At 46.6% G+C, this 23,098-nt stretch overlaps 2 protein-coding genes across 4 annotated transcripts; both read left to right on the top strand.

Moving 5' to 3' along the window:
- Positions 1-844: 844 nt before the first annotated feature.
- On the top strand, positions 845-3,589 carry arl4ca (ADP-ribosylation factor-like 4Ca). The gene is made up of 2 exons (XM_086041771.1): positions 845-1,147; positions 1,193-3,589. Exon 2 carries the CDS (start codon positions 1,257-1,259, stop codon positions 1,839-1,841), a length of 585 nt encoding a protein of 194 aa, XP_085897897.1. The 5' UTR covers positions 845-1,147; positions 1,193-1,256; the 3' UTR covers positions 1,842-3,589.
- A 2,789-nt stretch (positions 3,590-6,378) lies between these two features.
- On the top strand, positions 6,379-22,003 carry aox6 (aldehyde oxidase 6). Of its 3 annotated transcripts, XM_086041736.1 has the most exons (35): positions 6,379-6,545; positions 7,384-7,441; positions 7,558-7,654; positions 8,842-8,950; positions 9,815-9,941; positions 10,066-10,127; positions 10,219-10,287; positions 10,404-10,484; positions 10,909-11,053; positions 11,130-11,222; positions 11,504-11,655; positions 11,744-11,837; positions 11,917-12,026; positions 12,125-12,309; positions 12,943-13,105; positions 13,188-13,265; positions 14,151-14,320; positions 14,399-14,525; positions 15,049-15,171; positions 15,683-15,779; positions 15,847-15,971; positions 16,027-16,160; positions 16,251-16,338; positions 16,417-16,503; positions 16,889-17,080; positions 18,350-18,577; positions 18,649-18,744; positions 18,813-18,941; positions 19,469-19,543; positions 19,638-19,690; positions 20,012-20,126; positions 20,203-20,268; positions 20,379-20,567; positions 20,635-20,799; positions 21,797-22,003. In XM_086041736.1, exons 1-35 carry the CDS (start codon positions 6,489-6,491, stop codon positions 21,845-21,847), a joined length of 3,990 nt encoding a protein of 1,329 aa, XP_085897862.1. In that variant the 5' UTR covers positions 6,379-6,488; the 3' UTR covers positions 21,848-22,003. The 3 variants fall into 3 exon arrangements, 2 of the variants coding, with proteins under 2 accessions (XP_085897862.1, XP_085897874.1); XR_015088229.1 differs by lacking the exons at positions 19,638-19,690; positions 20,635-20,799; positions 21,797-22,003 and having other exon boundaries at positions 20,379-20,461; XM_086041748.1 differs by lacking the exons at positions 6,379-6,545; positions 7,558-7,654; positions 8,842-8,950; ... (2 more) ...; positions 10,219-10,287; positions 10,404-10,484 and having other exon boundaries at positions 7,416-7,505.
- Positions 22,004-23,098: the final 1,095 nt, after the last annotated feature.

Raw genomic sequence — 23,098 nt, 5'->3', positions numbered from 1 at the left:
GCACTCTTTCTGCGGATGTGACGTCATGCGCGTTCTCGCTGTTGTCTTGCAGATTGGTGACCATTTGAGACTGGAGTGTAGGTCTATAGTTTTCATTGAAATTGCTGGCCTATTTCCGCGATGCTGTATTCTAGTTTCTACACTTGAGCACACTTTAACACAGATGACTTTATCATTTTCTTTGCATGCATCAACAGCGTGGCGTGTGCTGTTCTCGAATGTATTTGATCTTTGTCAACACCCCAAAAGAAGAACTTCATTCATCGGCCTCTGCGTTCATTTTATGGCATAATAAAGAAGCTAAATAATGAAGGGCTCGGTATAAATACATACTTTTGCACCCACCTCTATGTGTATGTCTTTGTTTACATTTTGGTGCAGTACCCGTTTGGATTTCGATTGGATTTTGCTTTCCTTGGGCTGCTACATGGTGAACCATGTAGTGTAAATCCAGCCTGAAAAATTGCGAACCAATTTGGGCGCGTGACCTTTGCTCAGTTACTTGGGACACGAGTGCCACATTATTAAGTGACGAAACTCCGCTGCCATCTAGTGGCGACAAGGATACCGCCTGTATTAAACTAAACAGCAAATGTCACGATGAATTAACAAAATGATAATAATAATAATAATCATCATCATTAAAAACCCTCAACAGGCGACGGGAAAGTTTGGATTCCAAAAAATGGTTTCCAGCATTGCAATGCTGCGTAGGCTCTGACGTCTGACGAAGGTTTTGTGCGCAGAGGAAATGGTGCACGAAATGTTTCAGAATAAAAGCATGTGACTTTCCATTGTCGTGTAGCAAATGCAAACACAGCTTTTCTTCTGGTGTGTTTTTTTTTTCCCTCCCAAAACCGGATGTCAGCTCTCATCCATTCTGGTCGCTTCATGGCTCGTTGTTGTTATTTATTTTTTTTGTATCCACGCGTCACGCACTCGTGTGGGTTAGCAAACCCAGCAGCACGTACGACATTGCAGACAGACGAGGGGACCTAATGTGACGTTCCCCAGTTTGTCACTCGTGCCCGCGGAGTGAATATGCAGGGATGCGGAGGTTAAGGAGGTCGAGGAGATTACGATCGAGGCCGCGCGCGCACCGGTGTGCCTCTACGCCAGCCTGCCGAGCCTGCCGAGCCTGCCGAGCCTGCCGAGCCTGCCGAGCCTGCCGAGCCTGCCGAGCCTGCCGAGCCGTGCCGAGCCGCTGCCCTTTTCTCAGCATCCTTCCTGCCCCGACTTGATGTCGCGCCTGCAGGATGGGGACTAGTTTCTCCAACCTGGCGGCCTTCCAGTCCCTGCACATCGTCATGCTGGGCTTGGACTCTGCGGGCAAAACCACCGTGCTCTACCGGCTCCGGTTCAACGAGTTCGTCAACACGGTGCCCACCATCGGCTTCAACACGGAGAGGATCCGGCTGGGCGGCGCGGGCGCCTCCCGGGGCATCAGCTGCCACTTCTGGGACGTGGGCGGCCAAGAGAAGCTGCGGCCCCTGTGGAAGCCCTACAGCCGCTGCACGGACGGCATCGTCTACGTGGTGGACTCGGTGGACGCCGAGAGGCTGGAGGAGGCCCGCGCCGAGCTGCACAAGATCGCCCGCTTCTCCGAGAACCACGGGACCCCGCTGCTGGTCATCGCCAACAAGCAGGACCTGCCGCGGGCCCTGGACGTGGCGGACATCGAGCGGCAGCTGGCCCTGGCCGAACTGAGCCCGGCCACGCCGTACCACGTCCAGCCCGCCTGCGCCATCATCGGCGAGGGGCTGCACGAGGGCATGGACAAGTTGCACGAGATGATCGTCAAGAGGAGGAAATCACTCAAGCAGAAGAAGAGGAGGCAATGAGGGAAGCAATAAGTAACTTTGCGCTCGCCACGGGACGTCTTGCAAGTCTCCCCATGAGATCATTTCCAATATTACACACGCCGACGCGCAAGTGATGATAGTCGGCGCTCAACACGTTTAGTGGGCCACCTGTCTGTAAAACGAGGAGAGTCCATTTCCGAATTGGCCCTTTCTACCCACATTTCAGGAGGCTCGTTGGGCCTCTCTGAGAAGCCGTGAAGCAATTGAGCGGAACGATCCAAAACATCCCCCCCCCCCCATTTGACATCGCAGTGAAGTATTTATCTGCTTTTTGCAAAAGAAAACAAATAGATGAATAGCTTTTGTTTGCATTTAAGCATGTGGCGCATTACAAGCCTTTTGCTTGTCAAGTCACGCCAAAATGAGCTAAATGCAAACCGCACTTTCAAGGGGCTATTCAGTGCAAGACCACCATCAGCATATGAGACCATCCAGCATCGTGGAACGCTTTCATGCCGACTCCTTCGGTTCCAGTCATTTCTTCAGATTTTCAAGAGGAGGGAAGAATTTGAAAAAGAGTTTCATCCTTTCGTACTCAAATTTTGGGGCGGCCCGCATTAAGCTTCTCCAAGTCCGAACTCAATTAAGCCGTGCATTCAACCACTTATTCGTCTTAAGTCAATTTGAAGGATCAATTGGTGGGAATTCCTGCATAACAGTAATGGTTCCATTTCTGCCATCTATCCATTTTGTCTGTTCGCGGTTGGGCGGAGCTTATCCTTGCTGAGGCAACAATATAACTTTAGCGAAATAGAAATCAAGCATGACGCAAACCGTTCGTTTAAAATAAGATCTTTTAAAAGTGGGGTGACAGTAGCACACAGCCAATTGTTTAAAAAAAAACGAATAACAACGCATAATGCAAAACTGTTATACGCAATGACATTTTTGAGCAATGAAGTTGGATGTTTTTTTTTTTTTCTTTCCCCACATATAAAAACAGAGCAGCAGACAAAAAACTGATATTAAGTCTATGATTATGTCTGTAGGTGGTGGTCTATTCGATTTTTAAAGCACGATCGATTGATTGAAGTTGATGGATTGAAATCTTGGTTTTGAACAAGAGAGTAAAAAAAGTGAATCAATGAATGTAGCAGTGTTTTGTTTGCAGGCAACCATTCAAATCTCACAATCTCCCATTCAAACGAGACGCACGAGCAATCGTATAGCAAGCTGAAGTCGACAAGATGAACGGCGACTTGTGTCCCCGTGGCAACATCGGCGCCTCGCTCGTCGGTCGCGGACGAGTCAGACTATGTGGTTTGTGTCTGGCGGGGTCCCCGCAGGCACCTTCCTTCCCTGCGCCCGGAGTCCTGGGAAGACAAGACCATGTCAAGCTCATGAAGCCTTTCCACAAAACAAGCCCTCGTGTGGACTCCCCTCGCGCAAGGAAGCCGACCGGACTGCCTTTCAACTTGCCACCGGAATGACTGCTATTGTAGCCTCTCGTCAAAGCGGATTTTGAAGTGCCATCCATTTGAGAGCGTGAGACATTAGCAGCGGGAACTGTCTGTAAATTGCACCTCATCTCTTCCAAATGTAACCACCAAGTAGCAGAAGATGCCGCATGCAAGCTAAAGATGCACGATGGCTGACTACGTTGTACCGAATCGATTCGTGTCTTGTGTTCATCATTGCAAAATTTTAGACCAAGGCTGTCCAAACTGCCCTACTAACAACATTTCTCTTTACACATAGAGTCAATAAAGGTCATTGCATTCAAAGCATCCAGGAGTGCTTCTCGGATGTTTGGCATTTTCTCCAAAATATCTTCTCGGTGCTCTTCGGGCGAGGGATCGGCGCGGGACTTCAAAGAACAGGAAACTGAGGCGCGCGACCCGATTCTGAATTAAAAGGCCTTCATGTTAACATGGCCGGTTGGAGAAAAGAAGCCTACGCGTTTCAGCCTCGGCAAGCCCTACCGACAAAGTCCTACCGAGTCCCAAACGCGTAGGCATTTTTCCCAACCGGCCATGTTAACATGAAGGCCTTTTAATCCCCTCAGTGACTTCCCCCAGTTTCCTGTTTTTTCAATTTAATTGCATTTCACAAGTCAAAATGTTGCCCTCCACTTTCAACTCTGCGTCCAGGTCCAACTTGAGAACAGTTGGTGCTCAAGTAACTGCTTTGAAAACGCTCATTGGTTCTGAATGTGGAAATCCACACGATGCAGGGGCGGATCGATTCCGTCTTTGAGTACAGGCCCCCGAAATAACTGGAAAAAAGAAAGTATTTTTCTCTTCACCGGCGACTGTAAAGTAGAACGTTATTAACAGTAACGTGTGAGCAAGAAAAAATTACTTGAGTTTGAGGGTTCGTTTGGACACCCCTGGTTGACACTTTTAACTCACTGGAGTTGGTTGGAAATGTATGTTACTTTTTCGGCTGAGGAATTCTAAAAATCTTCAAGGTTGGGAAGCCTCTTGCATTATGGGCTCCATTTTGGAAGACAGGCACGCGTGCGCTCGTCGCGAAAACCGGAGCATCGTCATTTTTGTGCCAGCCGAGTCTCCTTTACCGTGTTTGGACATTTGGCGGACCGAGGGTGTTTTCTATTGCACAGCCCTGGCGCACCTGACAACTTTGTGACAGAAAGTAAAGTACACATTAGACCGGAAAAAAGAGGGTCTAAGTTGTGGCGCAGGTGGTGCAAGGTGAAGATTTGTGGCGGATGTCATCGTATTTCATTGGCAGAAATGACAAGGTCCTGCAACAATCGCTCTCAATCATTGTAGAAATCAATTCATTGAATGAATGATTATTGTTATCAGCTTGAATACATTTTTAAAAGCAGCCCTGTCAGGTGCGCTCCAAGTGGCCGGCCATGCTCTAGGCTTGCGCTGCGCACGCAAAGAAGACCCATTATGTCAAAGGACTTTCTGTTCAGTTCTTAACCCGGCCAATTTACACTGGAGAATTGTTGTACTCACCCAGAGATACTTTTCCGGACATTGGTGAGCAATGCTTGTGTTGTTAGCACATGGCTTTTGAAAAACAGCCGTGACTTTGGCCTCAACTCACAGTTGAATGTCAGGCATTGATGCAGTCAAACAGCCAATCAAAATCTGGTTTTGCGATTGCCACGTTGGGAAGTGAAGTGGAACTGCAGTCACGTTGCACTTTCAAGGGCCACCAAAAGGGGCAGCCGTGAAAGTGGATTGAACACAGCAAAACCAAATGTGGTGAGGGATGGCAAGATGCAATAAACAAGTCTTTTGGGAATAAAATGCTTTGTGACTGATTTGTGTTGTTTTATGCTCAACAACCCCATCTAATACCCACTTTGAATCGTTTGGAGTACTTCTCGCCATCGTACTTTATGGCGCCGACGTCCTGCAAAACGAGGCCCATCTCTAGAGGTCGCAAAAGCACGCAAGTAGAAGTACAGATTGTGTACTTGATCGTCCATCACACTTCTATTGCAAGACACTTTTCTGCACGAAACAAATTCCAAATCAAAGCTGAAATGGCTTTGTAATGATTTCAATGCAGCGTTTCAGAGTCGGGTTTAAAAAGTAGGGTTGCGATTTCAAAGTCAGATTCTGATGTCTGGTTCAAACTAGGTTTAGGGTTTCAAAATAGGTTTAGGATTTTCAGAAGGGCTTTAAACTATGATTAGTGTTTCGAATTATAGATATGTATAAAAGGACATTTTTCACATTGTTCTATGTATTAAAAAGACTTTCCTTTGTTTTAAAAGAGAGGGAAAAAAGGAAGAAAAAGGGAAGTAGGGGGCCAAGAAAAACAGAAATTGAAAAGAAATTTGGGGGGGGGTTAAAACAAAAAACTTAATATAAAATAAGAATGTAATATAAAATGGCAAATGCCTTGGTCACATCAAAAAGGAAGGGTGAAAAGGAAAAAAGGGGGCGGACTTTGGTTGAGGTTGAGGGAAAAAAATGGAGCAGGAGTATGGTTGGGATAAGGGAAAAATAAATCAATAAATGTTTGCTAAAGAGGGATTAGGGCATCTGTTAAAGTGGTTGGGATTAGAATTTGGAAAGGTGTTAGTGCAACAAAAAGAAAAGGAAAGGCAACAAAAAAAAATAGTAGATGGTGGCAGAGACCCCATATCTTCCCTAACCCTGACCTTAACGCTAACCCTGGTTTCAAAGTAGGGTGTCAAACCAGGGTTAGGGTTTCAAAGTACCTCTAGGGTTTCAACGTATATAACTACTTCCAAAAAGGAAGAGTTGTTTTGACCATTGTACTGTTGTCAGTGTGTTCTGTTGTATTTAAATAGTGCTTTGTTGCCAGCTGCAGTTATTGTGAAAGTGCGATATAAATGGACGTACTGTACTGTAATATACTGTAGTCACGGTATTTACATTAATCTGAGATTGCCAACATGGCCAGTTAGTTCACTATAAAAGAAATAGGCTGCAATTATGAAATCAAATACCGGTATGTTTGATTTGATCAAGCATGTGATGTACATTCCAGCAATGACAAAGTGCCGTGAGTACAAAGAGTGTCCAGATTTTGAAATGGTGGCAACAGCGGTTACGCCCCTGCCTCAGAAGTCTGCACACTGGAGCCACACGCTACACGATCGAGTTCACTCTGAACTTAGTATCATCGGCAAGGAGCATTGAGAATCCACTCAGAAACCTTTCATAAGCGAAAATGTCTGCAGGGGCCGAAGGCGAAGAAACTTTGTGCTTCTTTGTCAATGGAAAAAAGGTAGGTTTTGTCTTCTTTCAAAAAAAAAGAAAGTCTTCTTTTTTTTTAAGTCTTTTTGTCCAATGTAGCTGTGTGGGTGGCAGTGTTCCGCTTCACCTGTGTCGGACTTATAAACACACTCATGAAGTACACGTGTACAACCGAAAGAGATCCGATTCAAGAGCACTTTCTCTTCATTATGTGCATATGATGTGCACAGTATTAGAAAAAGGCAATCTTACAGCCACATGAATAAACAAGGTTGCCTCTATGTCATTCCAAAGTTTGTATTATCTTATCTTTGTCAACTCAGTGGTTGTGCGAGTGTAGCTAATTGAAGTTACATTTGTATAATGGGAGAGATTGAAAGCGTGCACCTATGGAGAGCTATAGAGTAACAACATCAGAGTCGTAAACATGTGCAGTGGCTTGAAATGTTTTGAATCCGGGACATTTGTGAGGTGCGTTTGAATTTGACCTACAACACGTTTGAATTTCAACTCGAAGAACTTTTTTTGTTTTCAAACAATGATTTCCGATGGTATTTTTTGAGTACGTATTACTTTTGAGTTGAACATTTTGGAAATCAATGAAGTAGCCACAATATCACCCCCAAAAGTCAAAGACAAATATTGTCATTCTGAGCATTTATCGGTCCCTCCTTCTTCCCGCCGCTTGTATACGCACATGTTGACCGTACGTCGACATGCTTGGCGATCAACATCAAAGTAGTACCGTAACCAAATGTGCATGATGTTGCTAAAAGTGTTCACTTGCATTCGTTATGCGTTTCGCCCCCTCGCGCCAAGTGAAATTGTTGGAAATGGCGTGAAAGTGACTTGGCTTGTGCAATCGACAGGTGACTCGGGAACATGTTGATCCGGAGACGACCTTATTATCCTTCCTCAGGCAGAAGCGTATCCTTCTCTTCCGCTTGCACAAGCACGATGACTGTATGCAATCATTCATCTCCCCAACCATGTGAGTATCCTCCACACGCCAAGGATTATTGCAACTTAACCGCGATGTCTAGTGAGGCTAACTGGGACCAAATACGGCTGCGGTGGAGGAGGCTGCGGGGCCTGCACGGTGATGGTCTCACGCTATCATCCTGCCAACAAAAGCATTCGGTATCCTTCAACCTGAGACACTCTTCCACTACTTTGTCTGTTAATGTCGCTCCAGAACATTGAGGGGTGTTCAGCACACCGAATATACCCGACAGTCAGTATTTGTTCGCTGCACTTGCTGACTTGATGACATAATACCAGCGTCATCATTATACAACAGAAGACAAAGGTGAATGCACCGGAAGATTGTTAAAGTCACTCAACTTTCTCCTACACTACGGATTTCATAACTGTGTGTGGAACATAGGGTTGCCAACTTCCTCGCTCCTAAATAAGGGACAGGTGCACGGTGCCGCGGTGGGGTGAGCATGATGTATGAATTTGGGATTTTTTTTCCTAATTTTCACGTTAATGCTGAAACCGCATTCACGTAAAAATAAGAAAAAATGAAAAAAATGGACAGTGTTTTTCACAGGGCAGCGACGATACGTCACCTCATATGAAACCACAATTTGGCTCTTTTAATAAAAAAACGGGTGTAAGAAATCTGAAATGTAAAAGAGGAGTGTGACTCACCAAATAATTTTTTTTCTCTGGATATTTCTGGCTGCTTTTGACTGACTCAAGCGGTCTTCTGTCCTTTTGCGCAGCCAGAGAGAAGTCCTTACGTGACGGGTGGAGCGATTGCCGCTTGTTCTGAGATTGACGCTTTATCTGCTCGAGGATCTGTCATGTGTAGTACCGAGACTCTCCATTAGGAGCGCTGTAACGTGCTATCACTGTTTAAGAACCAGCAATGTATGTTCGAGCAAGTGTACAAGTAAAAGACATTGAGCTGCCAACCCGTCTGTGTCCGTCGTTATTGACAATCGATCGCCATCCAAAGTTTTACTAAAAGCATCTTTTATTACAGGATCGGTAGATTGCAGTTTTCTGTATTTGCAAGAGTTGATAGTCAATATACGGGACATTTGGCAACCCTAGTGGAACATGACACTTCACTTCAATTAGTTTTGTAACAGCACCAGAAAAATTGGCCTGGCTTGGAGGAACTTGGGAGACTGTAGAGCTACTGAATTTTTGTTGGTTTGGTTTGGTGGAATGGTTTGAACAGGTCAAGAACGTTGGCACGTTGGCTCAGCTCAGCTTGTGCACTTGGCGGATTGCTTTGAGCGTTTGATCGAGAAAAAAAAGCAGAAGAATGGCAAAGGGAAAGCGTTTGGACACCTTGACCCGCTGCGCCTCAGTCATTACTCTGTCAACGCCTGCCTGCTTCCGCTGTGCCAGCTTCACGGCGCCGCCGTCACCACGGTGGAAGGCATCGGTAGCACGAAAAGCAGGATCCACCCGGTCCAGGTCAGGCCGGACCGCTCATGTCCTAATATTTGTTGGGCTTTTGGGTTGGCTCGCCGTGAGTGTGGTCGCTCTTGGCCAGTAGGCGGCCGTGGCTCCGCAGCTTGGGCGGGTCATCCAGGAACGGACGGCTTGGCTCTTGGAATCCCGCTCTGTCCTTGTGTCCTTGGGCTTTTGCCCTTCACCCAGCTTGCCTCCGGTGTCACTCACTCAGCTGGAGGCAGCTGGGTGGCAGTGTTTGGCGGTGGACTATGTACAGTATTTCTCTCATCGGAGAAATGTGGAACACTTGGCGGGCAGAAAAGAAATGATAGTAAGATGACTTTGCCTTCACCTGAGTGGAATTGTCAAATGGGTCCTAACAAAGCGCTGCGTGTCCGTGGGTCGCTCTACTTATACTGATGTTGTCAGGCCACAACTCAGGAATCCGTCTCCTGCCAAAAATGAAATAATATCCCGAAAACAGAATACTGTCAAACTTTATCACCTTATCAGCATCTCGTCGATAAAAAAAGTTTGTTGCTGCCCGCGAACTGCCAGCTGTCCGTCCCTGATGTAGGGGATGCAATGAACTCACAAATAATTGTAATCCGTGATTGATCCCCGCCCCGCCCCGCCCCGCCCCGCCCAGCCCCCCAGCAACCCAAAAAAAAACATGCCTTTGTAATTGCCTGGCGATGCCACACGATAGAAGCTCTCACCAACCAATCTGGGCTATTTTCAAAGAAGCCGTCGCGGCAGTTTCCAGAGAGTCTTACCGTTGTCTCAACGAGACTCCTCAACTCGCTGCAAATTGGTTGCATACGGCGCGCCTTTCTAAACACAGCCTCAGTTTGTGGTCAGCGTGCGTGACCAGCATGTTTGCAGGAGCGACTAGCCAAGGCGCACGGCTCGCAGTGCGGCTTCTGCACGCCGGGAATGGTGATGTCCACGTACACCCTCCTCCGGAATAACCCTCAGCCCAGCATGGAGGACATCACTCAGGCACTCGCCGGTACCTCTTGACTGACGTGATTTGTACTATTTGACCTTGCAGACGTTTTACTGCAAGAGCAGAGGACATTGATAAAAAGAACTCGTGCCAAACATGTTTTTGGACTTTTGCCCTCACGATTCAGGCAATCTTTGCCGCTGCACTGGCTATCGTCCAATCCTTGATGGCTGCAGGTCCTTCTGTCAGGTGTGTGTGCTGGCGTCCAGTGAATTCGTAGCAGTTTTGGGATTTTTGCGTAGCGAAGCATTGAAACTGAGACGGTGTTTAACCCAAGCAGGAAGCCAACTGCTGTCAAGTCAACGGAGGCGCAAACGGCGACGGCGGCGGCGGCAAGGAAAACAATAATGTCGGTAGAACTGGTGATAGTTTGCTGCCGTTTCTCTCCTTGATTTTTCCAACGGAAAATATTTGAAGACGTACTGTGATGAATTCTTGACTCGTCGTCCATGTGATGTTTTGCAGGAAAATCCCTCGTTGTTTGACAAGTCACATTTTCTGCCCTTGGACCAAACGCAGGAACTGATCTTTCCCCCAGAACTGATTGTAAGCATCTTTGCGCACAAAGAGTTCCATTTAACATGTGGAGGGTGGAGCGTCACGGTGGGTGGGTGAGTGGTAAGCACGTCCGCCTCACAGGCAAGCCGTCCCGCGTTGGAATCTCGGCTCTGTGCAAGCTCTCCTCCCCATGGCCGCGTAACGTTGGTTTCCACCAGCATCCTCCCACATTACAAAATCATGCTTCTTAGGCTAATCGAATGCTCTAAATTGTCCACAGGTGTGAGCGTGAGCGTAAATGGGGGTTAGGACATGCTACGGTGCATAGAACGCATTCGGCGGGTGACTGACAGGTCCAGGGCTTCCCTTGCCTGTCTCGCCAAATCGGCTGAGGCCGACCCGAGTTCGAACAAGTGGCTGAGAAAATGGAGTGGCGGGCTGTTCATCTGGCCTGCTCTGTTCTTGCTCCCAGACGATGGCGGAGACGCGCGGCCCGCGGACGCTCACCTTTCGTGGGGAAAGAGTCACGTGCGTGTGCCCTGTCCTGCTTGACGAGCTGGTCCAGCTGAAGAGCAGCAACCCAGAGGCTCCACTGATCATGGGGAACACTCATATAGGTCAAAAGGAATCCAATTCGTCCGGATGAGAAGAATTTTGCCTGCAATGCGCTGACCTCTCTAGTCTATTTTCAAGGTCCGGATGTTACATTTAAGGGCGTTGCGCATCCACTGCTGATATCGCCCATCCGAGTCACGGAGCTGTTTGAGGTGACGGAGACGACGCGCGGTAGGTGATATCCATCAGACCGGGGCTCTTCAATCCTGTTCCTCGAGGTCCGCTGTCCCGCTTGTTTTCCTGGAGCTCTCCACTCGCTGCAACACACCGGATTCAAATGATCAGGACCATTATGCAGCTTCTGCAGCCCTTGCTGAGTATCTGATCAGATGTGTTAGAGCAGAGAGAGATGGCAAACAGGCAGGGCAGCGGACCTCGAGGAACAGGCTTGAAGACCGCTTTGCTCTAACAGTCAAGCATTATGGGTGTCACGAGTTCTTGGGTCCCTGCAGGCGTTTGGCTGGGAACGGGCTTCTCCCTTTCTGAGATCTGGGCAATTTTGAAGACGCTCTGCCGCCAGTTCCCAGAGGAGAAGACAGAGCTGTTCCGAGCGTTGATCCGGCAGCTGGGGAATGTGGGGAGCCAGCAGATCCGCAATGTTGCTGTGAGTACACACCCCACCCTGGCGCGTTCGCGGCAGGCCACTGAACAACAACAAGAAGATTCATGTGACCAATGTTTTGCTGCTCTAGACTCTTGGAGGACACATCATGAGTGCGCACCCAAACTCCGACCTGAACCCAGTTCTGGCTGCTGGGAATTGCAGCGTGAGCACCGCCTGCTCTGGTGAGATTGTGGCAAGTGGAACTTGGGACACTTTCGCTCATCTGCGCTGGCTGATCTGATTGCGGTTGTCCCTCACCAGGAGGACGGCGAGAGGTCCCGCTCAATCGGGAATTCTTTGTGAGCTTTGGGAAAACGGCGCTGAGGCCAGAGGAAATTGTGATCTCGGTGCTGATCCCTTTTTCCAGAGAGGTGCAAACGATTCTTTTGAGTGTACCTAAACAGTGGATACATTCAAATCAACACGCGTAGTAGTAACTCTATGGTCCCATGCCACGTTTGCACCGCAGGGCGAGCTTGTTCGAGCGTTTCGCCAGGCTCCAAGGAAGGAGAGCGCCTTTGCCACAGTAACCGCCGGGATGCGAGTGTTGTTCTCAGCAGGATTCAGAGTAGTGGAGGACATCAGTATATACTTTGGTGGTGTAGGACCAACAACAGTCAGAGCCGTCCAAACCTGCGCCGCTATTGTTGCACGGTCAGCCATATTTGATTTGGGACCACCAGATCAAAACGACGATAATACCTTATTTGGTCTTTATCGTTGTTTTCTTATCTGTTTCTATGATTTTTTTTATTTTTTATTAGTCCACGAATGTTCAGTCCAAGGCAACTGGACCTATTCTTGGTTCTTGAGGAAGTTTTCCATTTTTAAAGTCTATTTATTTAATGGTCCCAAACATCTTTTTTTCAAGAATATGTTCCCAGCAGGCCCACTAGTTGAAACACAGCATTCTGATTCATTTTACGTTTGTGGAATATAGCAAAATTCACCTGTTTTTAGCCATCTCAGGGGGCGGCCATTTTGTCTTCTGTCGACTGGAAATGACATCGCAACCGCTCACAACGACCAAGAACGGCTGACCCGTTCTCTGATTCTGAGCCGCGATTGGTCGTTGTGAGCAGTTGCGATGTCATTTTCAGCCGACGGAAGACAAAATGGCCGCCCCCTGAGATGGCTAAAAATGAGTGCATTTTGCTGCTTAACTTCTATTCCACAAACGCAAAATGAATCAGAATGCCGTGTTTCGATGAGTGGGCCTGCCGGGAACATATTCTTGAAAAAAAGATGTCGAGGTTGACTTCCGCTTTAAGTATGAATCTTGTTTAGCCCTTGGAATGATGAAACCCTCAGTCGGGCTTATGAGGTGCTCGCGAAGGAATTTGACCTCCCACCTTCGGTTCCGGGAGGAAAACCGGAATTCCGTCGCTCCCTGACTCTCAGCTTCCTCTTCAAATTCAACATAGAGGTCCTGCAGAGCCTCAGAAAGATGGTAACCACTTGCCTCAAGGGCCATCATGTTTACATTGTGGAGGTTTTCAATAATTGTTGTTTTTTTGTGTGTCTTTTTGCAGAATGTGATTGAAGACATTGTTGTGGAAAAGATGGAACCACTGCCCAGAGAAATCCAGCTGAGCCAGCAGCAGTTCCAGGTATGTCTTGGCAATATGATCCAAAAAGCTTGTCCCAGTGGTACTGGAAAGGCTGAGCTGAGTTTCACCCGTGTAGCTACCAAAGTAGGTATTGTATTTGTGGAAGATGGTTGTAACATGTTTGATGAAGAGGAGGGGTCCCAGGATGGAGCCTCGAGGCACGCAGACGGCGACCGCCGAAGGCTTAGTGATGAATGATTTAAGATGAATGAAGTGAGACAGACAGAAAGGTAGGATTGGAAGTAGCGTAAGGTATTTGAGTGATGCCAACAGACACGAGTCTACTGGGGAGACTGCTGTGGCATATGTTTTGAAGTTTGTACACGGAAACGCAAACGGAAGCCCGTTCTAAGATGATAGTTGATTACTCTTTGGATAGACGGACATCGGAAGGGGATGAACGGACCGGGACATTTTCGTAAAATGCCCGGCTCTGGTTGTTTGTATGTTCAGGGATAAAACTTTAGAGCACAATTATTTTTCATTTTAATGTCTGTGATTAAAAAAAAACAAAAAGTTGCAATACCGTTAAGAGAACAAAACTGTACCACCCAAAAAGTTGACCTGTTATACATGTAAACTGCTCATCAAGAGTGGATTTGGATGTGTGTGCGTGTGCGTGTGTGTGTCGGTTGGGCAGGCGATGCAGATGAGCTGCTTTCAAAAGTGAAGGCTAAACATGATTTAGAATAGAATAGTATTTGGTATTGTAAATAATGTTCAGCCTCCACTTTTACGACTTTGACATTTAGTCTTTGCGCAACAAGTGCACCACGCTTCTGTATCGGAAACGTAATAAAGGGGACAGAAAACGCAACCCCGTTCTGGTTCCTGGTAAGCTCCATTCCTCGCGGCGATGTCCAACAATGGCTGCCTATTGTTCAGCTTGTGTGTGAAGGCCAAAGCGAGCAGGACCCCGTGGGCCGGCCCGTCGTTCATAGCTCCGCCATAAGCCAGGCCACAGGTGAGGCAATTTACTGCGATGACCTCCCCAAGACCGATGGCGAGCTTTTCCTGGCTCTGGTCACCAGCTCACGGGCGCATGCCAAGATCATGTAAGGCAGACAATCCTGGTCACCGTCCCGTGTTCCTCCTGCTTCACGCAGATGTCTCATTTTTCCTTCTTTTCAAAGGAATGTGGACGTGAGTAATGCCTTGCTACTTCCAGGTGTATTTGACGTCGTCACAGCAAAAGATATTCCGGGCAAGAAAACCCGCGTCCTTTCAGGTTACGAAGAAGAGGTGCTCGCCCAGACACAGGTAAATCACAAGCGGAGCGGGGTGGAGTCATGCACTTTCTGAATAACGTCTTCTATTATTCTTCTTACATTTGGAAAAACATCGATCGGTTTGAGTCGGCTGATGTCTTTGGATGTTGTTTTACTTTAATAGGTAGATCATTGGTTTGCTGTCACGAAGGACTCCGTAAATCAGTACACAGTAACATTGAAAGCGATGAAATCTGACAATTTGGACTTCCCAAAATCGATGGCTGAAAACGTTCTCGCTTCCGTTCCATTTTGTGTGCTGTTAGCTGCTGTGTGCTCTTTGCCGCATACGATTAGATAGGTGACTCGCATTTCAGCGAAACCCTAAGCCTAGCCTTTCTGTTCAATAAGATTGTTCTTGGCCCTATACAGCGATCAATAGAGAAGATGGTCAATTGGTCACAAAACCTGATTTACTTGTGGAAAATGCGTCCTCGCCCAACTTCTGAAAGGATGGCTACTTCCCCGCACACTTGGCATACTGCTTCTGTGTGTGTGTGTGTGTGTGTGTCCAGGTGTCGTGCATCGGTCAGATAGTGTGTGCTGTTTTGGCGGACACTAGAGCCCATGCCAAAAGTGCCGCGTCAGCGGTGAACATCAGCTACGAAGACTTGCCACAACCCATTTTTACCATCGAGGTGCGTTTACAGCGGCGGTCGCCCAACTGCGGTCCTCGAGGGCGGTCCTATCCGCAAGGCTTTCGACGTCCGTCCCCTCCAACGCGCCTGCCTGATTCAAACGATCAGCTCCTCTGCAAGCTCGGCAGAAGCGCGATAACGATCCTGATCGTTTGGTGTGTTGGAGGAGGGAGATATCGAAAACATTGTGTACACAATGTGCCCTGGAGGACCGCAGTTTGGTTTACAGTAACGCCGCTCCAAAGCATGACAGCTTCTATCGCAGGGGTGTCCAAACTCTGTCGTCAAGGGCCGCCGGTGTCCTGCCTGTTTTCCATCCATCCCACCTGTTTCAAAAGATCATGATCGTTATCAAGCTTCCTCAGAGCTTGCTGATGAGCTGATCATTTAAATCAGGTGCGTTGCAGCGAGGAGAGCTGGAAAGCGGCCCTCGAGGACCGGGGGTGGACACCCCCGTTCTATCGGATGGTGCGTCTGAGACAAGCAAGTGCCCCGCCCCTCTCTGAAACAGGACGCCATCAAGAGGTCGTCCTACTTTGAGCCGAGGAGGAAGCTGGAGAGGGGAAACGTGGAAGAGGCCTTCAAAAGTGTTGATCTGGTTCATGAAGGTAAACGGCGTTCAATCTCACTGCAGTAATTGACTTCTAAATGGGAGCCTTTTGATATTTTGTTCAGGGGCCATCCATATTGGCGGCCAGGAGCATTTCTACATGGAGACGCAGAGCATGCTGGTCATTCCGGTGGGAGAGCAGGCCGAGTTTCAAATTTATGTGTCTTCTCAGTCGCCCACAGTAGTTCAGGTACTTTGAATCCGTCCGCTTCTATCGGATAAGTTCTCACGGTTCCTGTCTGCAGATGGCAGTCTCCGAGACCTTGGCCATTCCAGCCAACCGAGTTAGCTGTCATGTCAAGAGACTGGGTGGAGCATTTGGAGGGAAAATCGTTAAAACCGCCATCCTGGCTTGCATCACCGCTTTGGCTGCGTGGAAGTGGGTCTTCACACATCTCAAACACACAAAATGCGATGTTCTTCAAGTCAAGAGCTTCACCAAAAAGGTTCCATTTTTTTCTCCTTCCAGGACTGATCGTCCGGTCCGCTGCGTTCTGGAACGAGGTGAGGACATGCTAATCACTGGTGGACGACATCCTGTGCTGGGAAAATACAAGGTATTGGACACATTTGTCCAAAACCGGCAGACTTTGGAAACTTTGGTAGCTTCTTGTAAGCAAGAGTGTTTGTTTCAGGTTGGATTCCAGAAAGATGGACGGATCCTTGCGGCAGATATCCAAACTTGGACCAATGCTGGCAACGCGGTTGATGTATCCATCTTTGTACGTAGCATTAGTTCACCCCTGCGCGGTAACCCCATTTCCACCAAGCCGTTAACTTCCGCTCAGCTTGCTGGGGTTTCCATTTGCAGATTTTGACAATCTGCACTTTCAGGACAAAAAAAAAAAAAAAAGTCTACCGAAAATGATTTATATCCACGCAACGACAAATAGTTTATACCCAAAAGGCTGAATTCTTGTAAGAAGCAGACAGACGGAAACAATGTTGGTTGTGAACATTCCTATCATCCGACGGCGCCGACGGCGCCGGCGAGATCACGGTTCCAAATGATAATGAACTACTCTGTAGAGCTTACTATTCTGTAGCTGAAGACCAGTCATGGTTTTCATTGCAATCCTCAAATGAGCCATGTTGCTGGTCTTGCAGGTAACGGAGAAGCTCCTGTTTCATCTGGACAACGCCTACAACATTCCAAATCTGCGTGGCCGAGCTGCCGCCTGCAGAACCAACCTGCCGTCCAACACTTCCTTCAGAGGCTTCGGGGTGCCTCAGGTTGCCTGCGTTATCGAGAACCTGATCGGCGATGTGGGGCTCCTGCTACAGTGCCCTGCGGATCAGGTCCAATCCAATCCAATCCCATTTAGGCAGTACGGCACTACCTTGACTTAGCAGTGTCCCAACTGACCACATTTTTTCCAAGTTACGTGCTGTCGCCTGTTCAGTTTCAGTGTTTGCTTTGTGTTGCAAGCAAAATGGCGTGCTAGCTTAATGCTACCATATACTGCAAAACATCAGAGATGGGCTCAGGAAACTAGACTTGATGTTGTGGTAGTTCTAAATCTTTTTTTTAAAAATCACATTTGAGCGCAAATGCTGCAGCGCCGCATATAATGGTCACATGCTTATCAGCCGGCTCTGCAACATGTAGTTGCAGCGGTCTCCTCGTGTTTTATCATCATGCATGTCAGCGTTGTAATACTTTGGGATTTTTCATTATAGTTTGTTTTCATTTCTTTTTGACTTTTTTTTTTTTTTAATTCAGTTAGTTTTAGAGGGTTTAACAGTTTGTATTACTTTTTTTCTTTTTCTAAAATCCTTTGTGTTAGTTTGGTTCTTATTGGTTCTAGTATTGGTTTTAGTTTCTTATGGAGTGTTTGTCCATGGCAAGATTAAAAAAAAAAAGGCTCTAAGTATTGTAGGATAACGTCAACTGCAATTCCCAAGCGACTGTCCGACCTTCCTTCTTCTTACAGTAATACCGATATAAATACAGTAGATTTAAAATCTCCAAGAGCTCATGTATGACATCAACCGCCAAAGATGAAAATGAATGACATTTTAGTTATGAATAAAGTTAGTTTTAGTTAGTTTTACCAACGTAAAATTGAGTTTCAGTTGGATACAATTTTCAAAAGCACTTTTATTTTGTTAATTTTGTTTTTTCAATTAGTGTTTGTTATTTTGCAGTTCAGATAATGGATGGATGGATAGATATTTCCTTCCTTCTCTTTCACTACAATAACCCTGATGTATGTATTACAGTGCCCCCTAGTGGCCAAAGCCCACACCAGCCAGAAGTGCAAAATGTCTATTTGACATTGAATTATAATGCAAACCTGGTTTAATTCTTTAAAATCTATTTAACTATGTTATTGTATGCTTTTCTACAATACAGTGCTGTAGAGTGCTATTTAAAAAAAAAAAAAAAACGCATTACAATTTTTTCGGGAGCTGGAACGGATTCATGTCTTTTTCTTTTTCATTCATTTTAATGGTAAAGGTTGACTTGAAATACGAGTGATTTGAGTTACAAGTGTGGGCATGAAATAAACAAAAGCTGTAAGTCAAGGTACCATTGTATTGGACTAAAAGGTCTAACTTGATCAGGTTCGGGAGATCAACATGTACAAAGGGCCGTCACTCACCCACTACAAGCTGGAATTCAATCCGGAGAACTTGCTGCGTTGCTGGGACGAATGTAAGGCCAAGTCGGACTTCTGCGCTCGCCGCGTTGCTGTGGACGCGTTCAACCAGCAGAACCGCTGGAAGAAGAGAGGGCTTTCCATCATTCCCATCAAATATGGCGTAGCCTTCTCCGAGGGTGTCATGAATCAAGTAAGTGCTTTCCGTTCCGGTGCCATCTTCCAAAACAACGTGGAATACCGTGTACACTTCTGTGCGTTTAGTCTGCCGCTCTCGTGCACATCTATAACGACGGATCTGTTCTGGTAACTCATGGCGGGACAGAGATGGGTCAAGGGGTCCATACCAAAATGCTGCAGGTAGAGAGTCGATGCCGGCTCAGCGGCATTACGTCCGGAACAATCTGTCGGCCCTCGTTTGCGGGCAGGTGGTGAGCCGGGAACTTCGCATCCCAACGTCAAAAGTCTACATCAGTGAAACCAGCACCAACACAGTTCCCAACACATTCATCTCTGCTGCTTCCTTTGGCACTGATGCCAACGGCATGGCCGTCCAGGTAGCTGCCCTTTTACAACTACTTTGGTCGCAAACTTCGTTTTAAGCTTGCGTTGCAATCTCTATCGATCACTAGCCCACCAACGTGACACGATCCGTTCAATTCAATTCATATTCAGTGGCCGTTATTTAGGCTTTCAGTAAGTCAGGCCCGAAGCGTGCCTTTACACATGCACCCGATGCTGTCGTTTGTTTTAATGAAACTCTAGCTATGAAGGAAAAGAACCTTCCGAGACCTCCCGGAAGTGGCCCCGGTACGGTTCCAAGCGCGCTGGAGAACGCTCCCATGTGATACGAAAACCATCCTGCCTCAGTCCTCTAAGGCCTGCGTATGACCGGATTCGTTTTTAGCCGAAATGGCTCCTCTTTTGTATTCTGCGATGCAACATTTGCTTAAAGAATACATTTTTTCATGTACGGTTTTTAATGCAGAAAAAAAAAGCAATTTTCACTGCCTTAGCATCTATTTCTTTTTTAACTTTTAACTATAGAGGTGTGAGCATATTCTTGCATTATTTCTTTTTTCAGAATGCCTGCCAGACTCTTTACCAGCGACTGGAGCCAATCCGACAGAAGAACCCTGAAGGAACTTGGGAGAGTTGGGTGGGATAAAATGAGAAATGAAATTAGATTGAGGAAGGCTGGGTCACACGCACACACATCAGCGCTTCAGAGTACTTCATGCATTTCTCTGCAGGTCAGTGCAGCCGTTATGGAGAAGATCAGCTTGTCTGCTACTGGATTTTACAGGTGAGCCTTCGACATAGCACATAGATGTGATACATCACACAACAGTAGAGTACGCGTACACAGGTTCGGAGAAAATGTGCGAGGTTAGCCGACACGACAGTATACCAAAATGTACAATCTATGCCGCTAGTGGGGAACCTGCGTTCCAACGCAAAGAAATGGGCCCATTCCCAGGAATTTAGGACAAACGCGCAACTCGGTGGGCGGGCACAACCCCCCCCCCCCCCCCCCCCCCGTTGTGGCCCGCCCGTGGGGACGAGCGTTGTCAGGGAACAAATGAAACAACTGTGCGTGTGTACACACTGCTTCCTGTGTCTTTAGGGGTCCAGACTGCTACATGGACTGGGACAAGATGGAGGGTCAGCCCTACGCTTACTACACGTATGGCGTCGGCTGTAGCGAGGTGGAGCTGGACTGCCTGACGGGAGACTACAGGGTCCGCTCAGCACCGAGTATCGCTCTGTGGCTGCGAAGCAGACACTCACATGTCATTTTTTGGGGGGCCTTTGTAGACTGTGAGGACAAATATCGTGGTTGACGTTGGCCAGAGTTTGAACCCGTCCGTGGACATTGGCCAGGTGAGGCTGTCCGAAACCTGCGAAAAAATCCCGACCGGTCTGTTGTTGTCGTTTATTCTGTCGTCCGTTCGGTAGCAATGATTTCTTTTTCTGCAAATCCCCTCGCGCAGATTGAAGGCGCATTCATGCAGGGTTTGGGTCTGTACACGCTGGAGGAGTTAAAGTTTTCCCCCTGCGGCCTTCTGTACACTCGAGGTCCATCTCAGTACAAGATCCCTGCTGTGTGCGACATGCCGCTGAGCTTTAACGTCCATCTCCTGGCTGACTCCTACAATCCCCACGCTATCTACTCCTCCAAGGTCAGAGGTCATGGTGAGCAGGTATTTGTTGGTCAGCACTTTCATTCCCTATTTGTTGTCCCTTCAGGGTATCGGCGAACCCGCCCTCTTTTTGGGCAGCTCGGTGTTCTTTGCCATCAAAGACGCTGTCGCAGCAGCACGCAAAGAGGTCGGCCTTGCAGGTCCGTTTTCGTTGGACAGCCCAGCTACTGCGGAGAGGATTTGCCTTGCGTGTGCATCCCCTTTCACCCAGGTGGGAAGTTGTCTTCTTAATATACACTCTAAAAAGGGTTGGGTTCAAAATAACACAATTTGGGGTCAAAAATGGACCAATCCACTACTTGCTTTCTGGCTTGTTTATGCAGAAAACAACCCAAAGAATGGGTAGTTTTGTACAAAATACCCCCCCAAATTGCTCTGTGTTGTACAAAACAACGCAAGAAGATGGGTCAAATTGACCCAATTTGTGGATTGGTCCATTTTTGACCCCAAATGTTGTTATTTTTAACCCAACTGTTTTTAGAGTATACATGAACGTAAAGACACATTTTGAATTACTTGTGTTTTTCGTCTCATATTGATTGGGTTCGTTCGTACTTAAATTTATGAGAAACTAAATCACCGGGCTGACTTAGGACAAGACAGTTATCAGTGTTAGGCTGAATGCTGGAAGATGTGATTTTCACACTTGATGCATTAGGGTTACCTCAAGAAGCTGGTATAGACACTTCCTCTACCTTATGATGAACACAAATATTCCTCTTACATCCATTTCTAGTAATACAAGTACAATCATACATTGAAGGAAAAACACAGAACATTTCAGAAAAAAAAACAACAACAAATGTACAATATTTCCTTTTAACATAGGTAGTTGCTATTCAGAGTCACTGATAGTGTCGTGGTACACACGCCCGAGTTGTGTGCGGGCAGCGTGGGATCGATTCCCGCTCAGTGACGGTGTCTGTGTGTGCCCTGCGACTGGCTGGCGACCAGTTCGGGGTGTAGTCTGCCTTCGCCCGTTGACGGCTGGGATAGGCTCCAGCGCCTCCCCGTGACCCTGTATAGGAGAAGCGCTTTGGAAGATGACACATGACACAGTTGCTATTCAACTACCGGTGGGTTTTAATTAAATTGATGAAACCAGTAAAATAATAAACATGATGGTATCAAAACAATATGAAAAAAAACCAAACAATTGACATTATTTTTGTACTGTTTTTAATGATCCATTTTATTTTTACTTTCAGAATCAAGAGAAGGAAACAGGATGTCGCCAACCCTGTGCTATAAACATCTAAAAGGCTCAGTCATCTATGGTGACCTTAGACAGTTATTTTACAAACAAGTTGCAAACCCTCTATTAGAATATGTACTCTGCTTGCTTATCTTTTATATGTGCTGTTATGCCCACCTCAATATGATGCAAATAAAGATGTTCTTTTCCTCTTTACAAATTGGTGAAAAGGTCGTGTTTTGAAAGAGCTTAACTACACCAACAGGTGAACGACGACAAGGCTTGTGCCAGCCTAATCACACTAGCTTGTAGCATTCAAAAATTCTTGCTCAACTATATGGGGAATGCGCAATGTGTCTCATTGTTGACGTATCCGACGTTTTGGAGGCGATGGGACTACAATGTAAGACGAAAGGCGTGCCCTGTTACGGTGTTCCCTCTGAGTTTCTGTCATATTTATATTATTTGTCATAATAAGCCGGCTGAATGGAAATATGGTGAACCATCGCCATGTTAGGGTGTGCAGCAACGCCTCCCACAATCAAAAAGGCGGACTAAGCAAGGACAGAAGTGGGTTTTGGTCCGTCCCTCTGTTCGCCCCGATCCGGGTCAACTAGTGACTGACGTGTTGTGTTGTTTTTTTTTTTTTTTTTTAAAGCGCAACCACTGTTCTCTCCTGCGATACCACGGAGGTGCCTTTCCCTGCCTGCACAGTGCACAACACTTTTTCATAGTTCCCTGCAACAGCTCTTTAAGATTGTTCAGGGCTTCAGGGCTGGCACCAAACCCACACTTAATAATTTATTTTATTTATGGCACAGGGGCACCTTGAGCACCCGTCAGAACACAATAATAAAAATAATAATTACTAGAGAATGCAATTTCTGGAGAAATTGCATGTGGAGGCTGAGAGGCCAAATGAAAAATTGTGAGATGATATTGAACGATGCGGAATGATATTGAAGTATGTTACATGAAATGATATACAATGACCTGGAATGATCTTAACTTGTTTGACTTGGAATGGTTTGGATCGGTTTGAATTGGTCAAAAAAAATCTGGAATTAGAGGACAAAAACAACAACAACCCCAAAAAAAGCATAATTTAGGCTTTTATTTTGAAAAAGGGATAAGATGAACGGTTCCAATTCGTAATGGTTTGAATTGGCCAAAAACTATAGGGAAAAAAAACAACAACAACAAAAAAAGTCATTTAAATTTTTTTCATGGGTTCTTTAATGGTGATTTTTTTTTTTGGTAAGTAGGAATTTTTGCCGTGTTGAAAATAATTACCATGGTGAATCAGCTGACTGAT

Source organism: Filicampus tigris, chromosome 1 (genome assembly GCF_054856515.1).
Source record: "Filicampus tigris isolate MCC_2025a chromosome 1, RoL_Ftig_1.0, whole genome shotgun sequence".
NCBI classification, from domain to species: domain Eukaryota; kingdom Metazoa; phylum Chordata; class Actinopteri; order Syngnathiformes; family Syngnathidae; genus Filicampus; species Filicampus tigris.
The sequence above is the reverse complement of the archived record's forward strand: the minus strand, read 5'-3'. Positions and strand labels throughout refer to the sequence as shown.

What these genes read in the sequence shown, in the direction of transcription:
- arl4ca (XM_086041771.1), top strand. Translation starts at nt 1,257, where the DNA reads ATGGGGACTAGTTTCTCCAACCTGGCGGCCTTCCAGTCCCTGCACATC.
- aox6 (XM_086041736.1), top strand. Translation starts at nt 6,489, where the DNA reads ATGTCTGCAGGGGCCGAAGGCGAAGAAACTTTGTGCTTCTTTGTCAAT. An exon ending in CATGGGGAACACTCATATAG is followed by an intron (nt 11,054 to 11,129) that starts GTCAAAAGGAAT and finishes TCTATTTTCAAG; the next exon opens with GTCCGGATGTTACATTTAAG. An exon ending in TGAGCCAGCAGCAGTTCCAG is followed by an intron (nt 13,266 to 14,150) that starts GTATGTCTTGGC and finishes CCTATTGTTCAG; the next exon opens with CTTGTGTGTGAAGGCCAAAG.